Source organism: Zingiber officinale, chromosome 5A (genome assembly GCF_018446385.1).
Source record: "Zingiber officinale cultivar Zhangliang chromosome 5A, Zo_v1.1, whole genome shotgun sequence".
In the NCBI taxonomy this organism is placed as follows: Eukaryota; Viridiplantae; Streptophyta; class Magnoliopsida; order Zingiberales; family Zingiberaceae; genus Zingiber; species Zingiber officinale.
The window spans coordinates 69,024,814-69,036,726 of NC_055994.1; the positions used below are offsets into that span (position 1 = coordinate 69,024,814).

Sequence of the window (11,913 nt, forward strand, 5' to 3'; positions counted from 1 at the left end):
TCTATTTAGAAAAGGCAGCAAATTTATTTAAGATAGTTAACAGAATATTGGATTATAAAAGGGATAAGTTGATCTTAGATTTGTCTGTTTAGAAAAAGTAGCGAATTTATTTAAGATAGTTAACAGAATATTATAAAAGGGATAAGTTGATGTTGGATTTGTCTATTTAGAAAAGGTAGCGAATTTATTTAAAATAATTAACAGAATATTGGATTATAAAAGGGATAAGTTGATGTTGGATTTGTCTGTTTAGAAAAGAGAGCGAATTTATTTAAGGAGTTAACAAAAATATTAAGTTATAAAAAGGGATAAGTTGATGCTCTGTTTTCTCGTGACTTAAACCATTCTCTCATTCTCTTCTGCGTACGATGACGGAGCCCGGGCAGAAAACGAAAGGGAGTTAGGGCATCATCTCCGGCGGTCGACCAAGGTCCTAGAAGCCCTTTTTTTGTTCGGTTGTGAGTCCAAGAATCAAGGTAAGTGCTTCTCACCTGCAGTAGGAGTAGTTTCGGACTTTTGTTCTTCTTGAATTCGAAGCATGAGGAGCGCTTATAGTGCAGATTTTTAATTAAGCTCATATGCAGATTTTTATGTAAGCTTATAGTGCAGATTTTAATTAAGCCTATAGTGCAGATTTTAATTAACCTTATAGTGCAGATTTTAATTAAGTTTATAGGTGCAGATTTTAATTAAGCCTATAGTGCATATTTCAATCAAGTTTATAGTGTAGATTTTTATGTAGACTTATAGTGCAGATTTTAATTAAGCTTATAATGCAGATTTTTATGAAAGCTTATAGTGCAGATTTTAATTAAACTTATAGTGCAGATTTTAATTAAGTTTATAGTGCATATTTTAATTAAGCATATAGTGCAGATTTTAATTAAGCATATAGTGCAGATTTTAATTAAGCTTATAGTGCAGATTTTTAATTAAGCTTATAGTGCAGATTTTTATTTAAGCTTATAGTGCATATTTTTGTTAAGCATTAGTGTGCAGAATTTTATTAAGCTTACAAGTGCGGATTTTATTAAGATTATAATGCAGATTTTTAATAAGCTTGAATGCAGATTTTGATTAAGCTTATATGCAGATTTTTGTTTAAACATTTCAGTTTCTTTTTAAAGAAGTATTCTTTAGAAGTATTAACAAGTATAAGAAAGATAAAGAAAAGAAAGAAAAAGGTCAAGGCCTTAAGTAGATCCCAGAGTCAAGACTTTAGGGATTTTGGCACACAAGGTGCTAAAGAAAATGCCTCGGCATTATATAGAAGTATTAAAAGATAACAAGTATTTTACTTTTATCAGTGGCACTGTACTAGACTCTCAGTAGTCCTTGGGCTGGGCTCCCATAGTCGGTCCCTAGGTTTAGATAACCTAGTATGCAGGACTCTCAGTAGTCCTTGGGCTGGGCTCCCATAGTCGGTCCCTAGGTTTAGATAACCTAGTAAACCCTACTAGATTCGGGACCAGCTATCTCGGGTCTAGTTAGGGATGCGCGCGTATCAAGTACAGTTGTCGGGCCCAAGAGAAGTTGATTATTATTTTGAAGTATTAAAGTATAAGTTTTCAAACAAAAGAAATAAGCTTCATATAAGTTTAAAATTCAGCAAGTTTAGCTTTCTTATATACTGACATGTTGTTTAGATTTGCTTACATGTTTAGTATTTCAGTATGCTATGTTTCGTTTGCTATTAGATGAGCATTCAGTTTCTAGATTTCTTTCAGCTTACATGCATACTCGAGTTTTGTGAGTTAGATAGCGCTTACTAAGCAATTTTGCTTATAGATGCATTTCCTCTTACTGCAGATAAAGGAAAGGAAAAGCTATAGTAAAGGAAGGCGACAAGGAGGTGCGGATGGATGTGTGATGCCTGGACTATAGAAGCCTTGGGATTTAGCATAAGAATTTATTAACAAAGAGTTGAGTAGAATGTATTAGATGAGTCATTTAGTCTTCCGCTGCTAGTTAATTGTATGTTTTGAGTTCTCCGAGACTTTTAGGACTTATTATCAACATGTGAACAAGGATAGTTAAGTAAAGTTAGTAGTCCAGTAGCGCTCTGCCCTCACAGTTCAGTAGTGAGGCGGGTGGGGTGTTACAGGGTGTAAAGTTCATATTTTAAATACTAAAGATTACTTAGGAAAATTTACACTCAAATCAAATCAAGGGATCTTTTTAGGGTACTCCACAACCTGTATGGCCTATAGAGTCTATAACCAAAATACCCTAAAAGTTGAAGAAACAACTAATTTAATATTTGATGAAGAAAATAATCTACCTAACTTAAATGAAAATGTTAACCCAAGAATTAATGAAGACGATGAATTTTATCCCAACACTAATAAACCAGAGGAACCAATTTCTGACCCAAATGTAAGACCAACTAGAGCAAGTACCTCTCACCCACCTGACCAAATTTTGGGTGATCCAAACCTAGGAGTCAGAACTAGATCCTCATATAGAAACTTGAGTCAGATTGCCCTTATTTCAAAGATTGAGCCTAAGACCATAGAAGAAGCCCTACCCGACCCAGACTGGATCATTGCTATATAGGAAGAGCTAGCACAATTCGAAAGAAACCAAGTCTGGGAACTTGTACCTAAACTCATAGATAAGTCCATAATTGAAACCAAATGGATTTTTAGGAACAAATTAGATGATCAGGGTGAGATAGTAAGAAATAAGGTCAGACTAGTAGCCAAAGGATTTAGCCAAGTTGAATGTTTGGACTATAATGAAACATATGCACCAGTAGCTAGACTCGAATCCATTAGGATGCTGCTAGCCTATGCAACCCATAAAGGATTTAAATTATACCAAATGGATGTCAAGTCAGCCTTCTTAAATGGGTTTATTAAAGAAGAGGTCTATGTAAGCCAACCCCGAGGATTTGAGGACTTAGATTACCCAAACCATGTATTCAAACTAAAAAAAGTCTTATATGGACTAAAACAAGCACCTAGGGCATGGTATGAACGATTATCCAGTCACTTAATGTCCAAAGACTTTAACCAAGGTCAAATAGATCCAACCCTATTTGTAAAAACTATAGAAAAAGACATCTTCATAGCCCAAATCTATGTTGATGATATAATTTTTGGCTCAACAAACTCTAAATTTTTAAAAGAATTCGATAAATTAATGGAACATGAATTTGAAATGAGTATGGTTGGAGAACTTAATTTTTTCTTAGGCTTACAAATAAAACAAACCAAAGATGGAATCTATATTTATCAAACTAAATATTCTAGGGAGCTAGTTAAAAAATTTGGTATGAAAAATTCAAAAATTATAAATACACCTATGGCAACCAACATCAACATTGACTCTGACCCAGAAGGAAAACAAGTAGACCCAAAATATCATAGGAGTATAATAGGTAGCTTACTCTACCTAACTGCAAGTCGATCAGATATATTATTTGCAGTAGGTATGTGCGCAAGATATCAATCTTGTGCAAAAGAGCCACACCTAACACATGTTAAGAGGATACTTAGGTATATTAAAGGAACCCTAAATGTAGGACTTTGGTACCCCAGAACTTGCACCTTTGACCTTTTTGGCTATTCTGATTCAGACTATACCGAGTGCAAACTAGATAGAAAAAGCACAAGTGGAAGCTGCCAGTTTCTAGGACAGTCCCTAGTAAGTTGGTCAAGCAGAAAGCAACACTGTGTTGCTCTATCCACTACTGAAGCTGAATACATAGCCCTAGGCGAGTGTGCCTCTCAACTGTTATGGATGATGCATACCCTAAAATATTATCAACTAGAATATAAAAATACAAAGGTGTTAATTGATAACATAAGTTCAATTAATCTCACCAAAAACCCAATTCACCATTCCAGAACCAAACACATAGAGGTGAGACACCATTTTGTAAGGGATCATGTAGCTAAGGGTGAAATTGAACTCAACCATGTTGAGTCCAAATCAAACCTAGCTGACATCTTCACAAAACCCTTACCTGAACTTGAATTCAATGCACTCAGAAGGCAAATAGGAATGTGTTGGGTAGAATAGATCTGAATTTCTAAACCAAATATTTTACATGTCTTCAAAATCATCCTCACCTATTTTCAAAACGATCCTTACATGTCTTAAAATTTTAAGAAAAATGTAATTTTTCAAAATCCCTGTTTTACTAGACTTTCAAAAGTTGGACTTAGTTTAGGCTCTACCTTAGAAATCCTGTTCCCCCAGGATTGAGCCAGAGCATCTCACAAATACTTAGGTATACTTTGATTGTGTTTGAAAAACATAGAATGGTGTGAGATGCATAGGGTACAGCCTGGACTCAAGTATGCTTATTTCTGTGCATCAATATGGGTCTGGGCGTTAAATAAATTATTAACAGTAATCAAGTCAAGTAATACAGCCTTAGCCAAATCTAACTGGATCAATTGACTTGACTTGACTAACCAAGTGAAAACTGTTGCTCTCTAGGCAAACAGCTAGTAACTAATGGTTAGACATGTGGGCAAAAAGTTAAGTGCTTGATTTTTTTTAGGGCTTACTCATGCTTGGACTTTAGGGCTCTGATACCTTACTAAAACAAAATTTGCAATATATTGGACATTAAGGTTATTGCTTCTCCTTTGCCTTAAGTATTTTGAAATTCATTTTCTTTAAGCAGTTTTTTAAAAACTTTTTCAAATTTAAAACTTTCAAATCTTTTCTATTTAAGGTGGAAAATTCTTGAAGTTGGAAAATTTTTGGAAACTCCTCAAAATTTAATAAGTATTCTTATAAATTTTTGAAAATTTAGCTAAGTATCTTTCCAACAATTTTTTAAAATTCACCTAAGACTCTAACACAAATAGTACGTTGGTAAGTGAAAATTAAAATAAAAAGTTAGCTAAGAATCTTTTCAGTAACAAACAATTACAAAAAGCTAAGTGAAAAATGTTCTTATCCCTCTTTAAAAACCTAAGTTTTCAAAATTGACTAAATTAAAAAGAGTTGCTTAATACTAAAAGTTTTTTTTGATATATTACAAAGAAAAATCTTTTTTAGCAAAACTAATTGATAAAATTTTGCACTTAAACTATGTTCCTTAGCAAATTTTCTTCTCAAAAATGTTGCTATTAAAACCAATTTTAAGCTGTTGGTTTTCACTTACTCTTTTTGCCTCTTGCCTAAGTTAATATTTTAAAACAAATTTTACTAAATTTTGTTTTGAAAAGTTAAGTTTTTCAAACTAGTTTATTTTGATATATGGCAAAGGGGGAGAGTAGAGAAATTCAAAGTGAATCAAACCAATTTAAACTTAAAAGGGGAATTTATATTAAGGGGGAGCTATAAAAGGGAACTTATATTAAGGGGGAGCTATGCTTATGCTTATCTTGCTTAGTCTCACAATTGATGTGTCTATCATGCTTATGATTATCTTCCTTGTGCTTATACTTTATTGCATATTTTTACTTAACTTTGAATTTCGGTTGTCATTATCAAAAAGGGGGAGATTGTTGGTGCGGGAAGCATCCGACGATCGAACCTTAGTTTTGATAATGGCAAAGGATTCAAGGTTAAGTGGGTTTGTGATCTAACATGCTTGACTGAGTGTTTCAGGAAAGTCCTAACTGCGGTTAGGCAGGTGAAAATCCTAAGGGGTGGTAACCTTAGGTCCTAGGGGGCGATAACCCTAGGTGGAGGAAAACCCTAGGGGGTGGTAATCCTAGGTCATAGGGGGTGGTAACCCTATGCGGAAAGTCTTGGTGGGTTGAGTGCTTCAGGAAAAACTCCTAGGGGGTGGTAACCCTCGGTGGAAAGTCCTGGTGTCACGAACCAGGTGAAAGACTGGATCAGCCGGGAAGCGGAAGTCCAGCAGAAAGCTCGGGAGCATCAAACACCGAGCAAAAGTCCTGTCGATCTGGAGGATCGCACTGGCATCAGGTAATCTCTCCTAAGGGGAGTAGGTGAGGATGCGTTCCCCGCTAAGGGAACAGTAGGCGTCGGGTGTTGGTTGCTACTCGGAAAACCCAATGGCTCCACTGTATAAAAATTTTGTACGTGATCTGAACCTTTCCTAGCTACCATGTGTTCTTTTAAGTTAAACTTGTATCTCTTGCGGAACTTAACACGTTTGATTCCAAGTTTAACTTATATGTTCTTTTAGGTTTAGATTTGGATCTCCCACGAAACTTAACTCGTTTGATCCAAATCACCTAGGTTATAAATTCAATTAAATATTAGTTTCCAAAATTGGCTTCCAGTGCTGCATGGCGAGGCACTTGGCCTTCTTGGATATGGGAGCAACCACCACCGACTAGACAAAGCCTTTTAAGAAAAGTTAATATTTAATTTCCTTATATAACTCTAGGTTAACCAAAAGGAACAATCAAATCACAAGGAAAAAAAGAAAAAGAACACAACATCGAAATCAAATTCGAAAAACAAGAATCGAATGCCTCTTGTATTTGGTATTTATACAAAGAAAAATTAACTAGTATGATGCGGAAATTAAATACTAGTTATACCTCTTCCTTGTATGCTAAAAACCACGAGATCTTCTGTCGTATCCCTCACCTCCTCTTAGACGTCATGTGGGCGACGATCCTCCATGACAAACACCACCTGGAAAGCTTCTCCTCCTTCTCTAGAATTCGGCCACCACCACCACAAAGGAGCAAAAGAGAGCAAAGGGAAGAGAGGGAGAGGGGTCGGCCACTTGATGATCTCCAACAACACAATATCAATTGTTATATTTTTCAAGGCCTCCCCTTCCCCCCTTTTTATATTAGTTTCCCAATGGAAAATTATGGAAAGAGTTTTATAAAAAATTAGACTCATTCCTATTTCCTTTTAATTTTTTCTTTTTCTTTCCTTTTAATTAATCAATCCTAGACTGATTTATTAATTAAACAACTATTTGTTGATGTTTAATTATTTGACCGGCCCCTTGCTGGGCACCAAGCAAGGTGGCCGGCCACTTATTAAAAGGGAAAGAAAGAAATTTTTTTTATAAAATTTAAAAGAAGAAAACTTCTAATAAAATTTTACAAACTCTATTTTTTTTTCTAATGTGGATATTAAAAGGAAAGTTTTTAAAATTTAAAACCAAGTTTTAAAATTTAAAACATCTCTAGTAATATTTCTTTTTAAAATAAAGTTTTATAAAATTTACAACTCTCTTTTAAAACCTTGTGGCCTAATTTAAATTAGGGAAATTTTATGAATTTTTAAAATCTCTCTTTTTACAAATTGTAAATATCTGAGGAAATTTAAAAATTCAAAAACAACCTTCCTAATTTAAATATTGCGGTCGGCCCCCTTGCCCAAGGCAAGGGCCGGCCACTTCTAGAGAATATGTGGCCGGCCATTGCTTGGTCACCAAGCAATGAACCGGCCCCTTCTTGGACACCAAGATAGACTTTTCTTTGGATGGACTTGAGGCTTTATTGAGGCTACAACAGGGACCTAGAAGAGAAATTGGTTTTGGCCTTCCGATGAGCTCGAGTATCCCGTGCTCGCCCCGAACACACAACTTAAGTTCATCGATAATAACTCATTCCACTAGAGAGTTATTACCGCACTACCGCACCAATCCCAAATTACATTATGGGCTCCTTCTTATCATGAGTGTGTTAGTCTCCCTGTGTTTAAGATTACGAATGTCCACTAATTAAGTGAGTTACTGACAACTCATTTAATTAATATCTAGCTCCAAGAGTAGTACCACCCAACTTTATTGTCATGTTGGACTAGGTCCACCTGCAGGGTTTAACATGGCAATCCTTATGAGCTCCTCTTGGGGACATTCTCAACCTAGATAACTAGGACACAGATTCCTTCTATAATCAACAACACATACTATAAGTAATATCATTTCCCAACTTATCGGGCATATTGATTTATCGAGCTAAACCTCACCTTTTGATAAGTCAAAGAAATAAATATTAAATATACATGCTTGTTGTTATATTAGGATTAAGAGCACACACTTCTATAATAACTAAGGTCTAGTTCTTTTACTAAGTCAATACAAAAAGAACTTACCTAAATAATCCTACTCAATACACTTAAAGTGCATCAGTGTAATTTATTAGTCAAGATAAACTAATACTTAATTACACTACGTCTATTCTGATGGTTTGTTCCTTTCCATCTTAGTCGTGAGTAACTATTTATAATTTATAGAGAACCGACAACATGATCTTCTAAGTGTGACTCCACACTCTATGTTATCTACTATATAAATTAATTGAACAATTACATTTAACAAATAAATGTAAACATTTGACCAATGTGATTCTTTATTTCAAAATAAATGTGTACAAAAGCTAAACTTTTAAGTATACACTCCAACACGACCTAGGATTTCCGGTCGGAAATCCGAAGTCAAACCCGGATAGTCTGATGACTATCGATAATATTTTGTTACTTTATTTATTGCTTTATGTGCTAACTTTGTGTTGCAGGATATTGTTTGGGACTAACATGTCTTGCAGGTACAAAATAATGAAGTCTTCCCTCGGATGAACAGTGTCCGAGGCACCTCCATGGAGCTTGGAGGTGCCTCGGGTGCAAAAGCTGAGCTGGCCGCGAAACATGGCTGAAGGCGGAGGTGCCTTGGAAGGCGCCTTGAAGACCCACTCTAGCAGATAGGTTTCGACTAGTTCGTCACTGATCCACGCATGCGACTCGGGCGAACTGGAGGCGCCTCCAGCATGCTTTAAAAGCAGGTTTCGAGCAGCACCTCCAATCAACAATTCTAAGCCTTCTCTCATTCATGTGCTGCTCCAAAAGGCGCTTCAAAGTGCTGCTACTCGTGCCCAACGACCCAGAGCTCTGAGATTTAATTTTCCGTCGTTGGTATAGATTTATTTATTGCACTTATTGTAATACTTAGTTTGTAATAATCGTGCTTATAGTTGTTGCCCACCAAAAGCGATCAAGGATCGCGGGCCTTCGAGTAGGAGTCGATCTAGGCTTCGAACGAAGTAAATCGTTGTGTTCCTTCTTTGCATTTATTTCATTTCCGCTGCGTTTGCTCTTAATTTACGATTCCGATAATCGATAAAACAGAAATAGTCATGAGCGCTATTCACCCCCCCCCCCCCCTCTAGCGCTTCTCGATCCAACAGTCCCCTTGACCAAACCCTATCGTTATGCACTGTATCAGATACAAAATGAATTTGTAAATTATGTATATATATTTTTTATTTGAATTGTACGAAGTTGTAGTTATATTTAAAAAGGAGTGTGAATACCCCTATTTTATGTTATAAATAAATTTATTTTTTGCTTAAAAGTTATATGTCGAAGGAGACAATATTTTTCTATCCATTTTAAAATATTATTTTTTATAAAAAAATTATAATTTTCTTAAGCGTTACACAAGTATTATTTTTTTTTGATAAAATCATAATATTTTTTAAACATTGTAAAAGTGTTATATATATATATATATAAAGTAAAAATAGGTGTTGTTTTTAGCTTTATGTTGTAGTACAGGCTCGGAAAGTTCGGCACTCGCAACCCACTTGACCTCCGAAAGTTTGACACCCGCAACCCAATTTGGCACCTGCGGCCCACTCAGACTCGAGAAGTCGGTAGGGGCCATAACCCATTCAGGTTCGGATTCAGATACTCAGATTTGGTATCGGAAATTAGGCATCAGGAAAGAAGATGGCTATTCATCTGTAGTTTCTTTTGCTTAGTCAAACCGTCAGTCGGATGACTGATTAGATCTGTTAGGCAGTCGTATGTAGGCATGAACATTCGATTAATTCGGTTAATTTGATATTAATTTTGTATAAATTCTTTTTATTATTATTTTAAATAAATTTAGTTAATTCGGTATTAACTGAAATAACTAATTCGATTAATTCAGTTTTAGTAAAACTTTGATTGGATTAATTAGTCAATATTAAATCGATTTTCGATTAATTCTATTAATTTATGAACCGAATTAACTAAATACTCATTTCTAGTCGCATGAAGTTGAAAAGGTTTTAAAGGAAAAAATTAAGAAGGGAAAAAAATATAAGATAAATTTTGTTTTTAGAGGATATAATAAAAGACACATTTGTTAAACAATATTTTTAAAAAAAAAGAAAATATTTTAATTTTGACAGTAACTTTCAGCTGGCACTCTCATAGAAATAATAAATTAAAAAATTAGGATCAACCCGAATAAACTTAAAAATAATAAATTAAAGAATTAGGATCGACACGAACAAACTTTTAGTTTCCCCTCGCCTCCTTTCCAGATGTCCGCCGGTACATGAACCGACTTCACTGTCCCAAATTCCCCCGGAAGCATACAGACGGCGCCACGGCGGCGCTTCTGTGCCGACGTCACTTACGTTGGCCAGTTGAACGCGCAACGGGAACACTATACAAAGTATTCAACCAGCTTTAAGCTTTAATTTGCCAGCCACTAAATTCCACCTTTTACTTCAAGCATCTTCCTAATTTACGATCTTGCCTTCCATCTCTGATTACTTTCTTCACTTTCCCATGCCTCTTTACGCCGCCGGTAGACTAACGACCATAGATTTCGAAAAGCTGATTGTTCGATTTCGCCAGGAAAAAGAAAAGAATATATAAAGTTGACCTTTAGATTGTGATTATCCACTTCTGTTTTCTTATAAATATGGATGTTTTGAGCACAAAGGAAGCAGAACAAGTGAAGAAGAAGAAGAAGAAGAAGAAGAAGAAGAGGGAAACTGAGAAGGCAGAGTCAAGATGAGACGCGCTCAGACATCTCACTGGAACGGTCAAATGCATGTACGTGGAGAAAAAAAAATTCTCTACTGGTAGGCTCGGTGAATTAATTAATTAATTCCCTTTTGTTGATCAGGAAAAGTGGGTCAAATCCAGTGAAGACGCAATCTACATCTCAGCCAAAGCCATGCAAATAGCTTGGGGCAAAGATGAAAGATTCTGGAAGTGGATTAATCTTTCCAAGGACGAGCTTCCCAGAGATTTTGCCAGACATGAACTCAGGTACACCAACAAATGCAATGCAATTAATGCAATGCTCTCATCACTTGCATATATTCTGTGTCACTGAGTAATGATCAGCATTCAGTGATCAAATTGCACCATGTTTACTGCAGCTTTGACAGTGCTGCAGAGCTCGTCCAGGTGAAATGTCTTCAGGTAACAGGAATTCTGGATCTGGCGACTCACGGCCGTCGTCTACACGCATTCAAAACTTATGAGATCATCTATCACGTTAAGTTCAAGGTGGATGCATTCGGGTGGAGCAAAACCCCGGTGACGTTTCTGCATGGGACGAGGAAGACGAAGAAGAGGGGTTACGAGATGGTGGCTCTGTCGCGGAGGAGCAGATCAGGAGTGGGCGAGTGGCAAGAAATCCGTGGAGGGGAGTTCAAACCGAGTGCATTCATGGCTGCAGCTAGGAAGGTCGAGTTTGGGATGCTTGACGTGGAGAGTGAATGGTGGAAGGGTGGCATGGTCTTTGCAGGGGTTACTATAAGGCCCTCAAGGAACTGAAAATCTGGAGACTGCTATACTAGAGTGAATACAAATTTACATTAAAGTAAAATAAAATGGAATTCGCTGTTAATTTATATTTTCTGTATGTTAATTTGTGTGTATGCATTTGTGGAGATGGTTGTTTTTGACCATGTCTTTGATTATGCTGCTTTGAGAGTTTTATCAGGTATATATATGGGTCGTGGGCGACTTTGCTACGATGATTGTACATGAAGAATAGTGACTTTTTTTTTTTAATATCCAAACTAGTGACGATGGTAATTTTCCGATGTCTCTTCGTCAAAACTGATGTTGGACAAGCTTCTTCGGTTACCGAAGCTATAAGAAGTATGTTCGGAATTGAAATTATAAATTAAATTAAACTTATTTGTTGGGCGATCTAAACTGATAATCCTAAGTTGTTGATCTTGAAAGTTAGGTTGAAGCGTAAGGTTGTTTGGA

The 11,913-nt window shown here is 36.0% G+C and overlaps 1 protein-coding gene across 1 annotated transcript; it reads left to right on the plus strand.

The window, feature by feature from the left end:
- Nucleotides 1–10,586: 10,586 nt before the first annotated feature.
- Nucleotides 10,587–11,641, plus strand: LOC121982875 (protein PHLOEM PROTEIN 2-LIKE A1-like). The gene is made up of 3 exons (XM_042535901.1): nt 10,587–10,737; nt 10,811–10,956; nt 11,070–11,641. The coding sequence occupies exons 1-3, from the start codon at nt 10,696–10,698 to the stop codon at nt 11,467–11,469; spliced, it is 588 nt and encodes a 195-aa protein (XP_042391835.1). The 5' UTR covers nt 10,587–10,695; the 3' UTR covers nt 11,470–11,641.
- Nucleotides 11,642–11,913: the final 272 nt, after the last annotated feature.

Coding starts and splice junctions, on each gene's coding strand:
- LOC121982875 (XM_042535901.1), top strand. CDS start 10,696: ATGAGACGCGCTCAGACATCTCACTGGAACGGTCAAATGCAT. Junction 10,738..10,810: donor ACTGGAACGGTCAAATGCAT/GTACGTGGAGAA, acceptor TTTGTTGATCAG/GAAAAGTGGGTCAAATCCAG. Junction 10,957..11,069: donor TTTGCCAGACATGAACTCAG/GTACACCAACAA, acceptor TGTTTACTGCAG/CTTTGACAGTGCTGCAGAGC.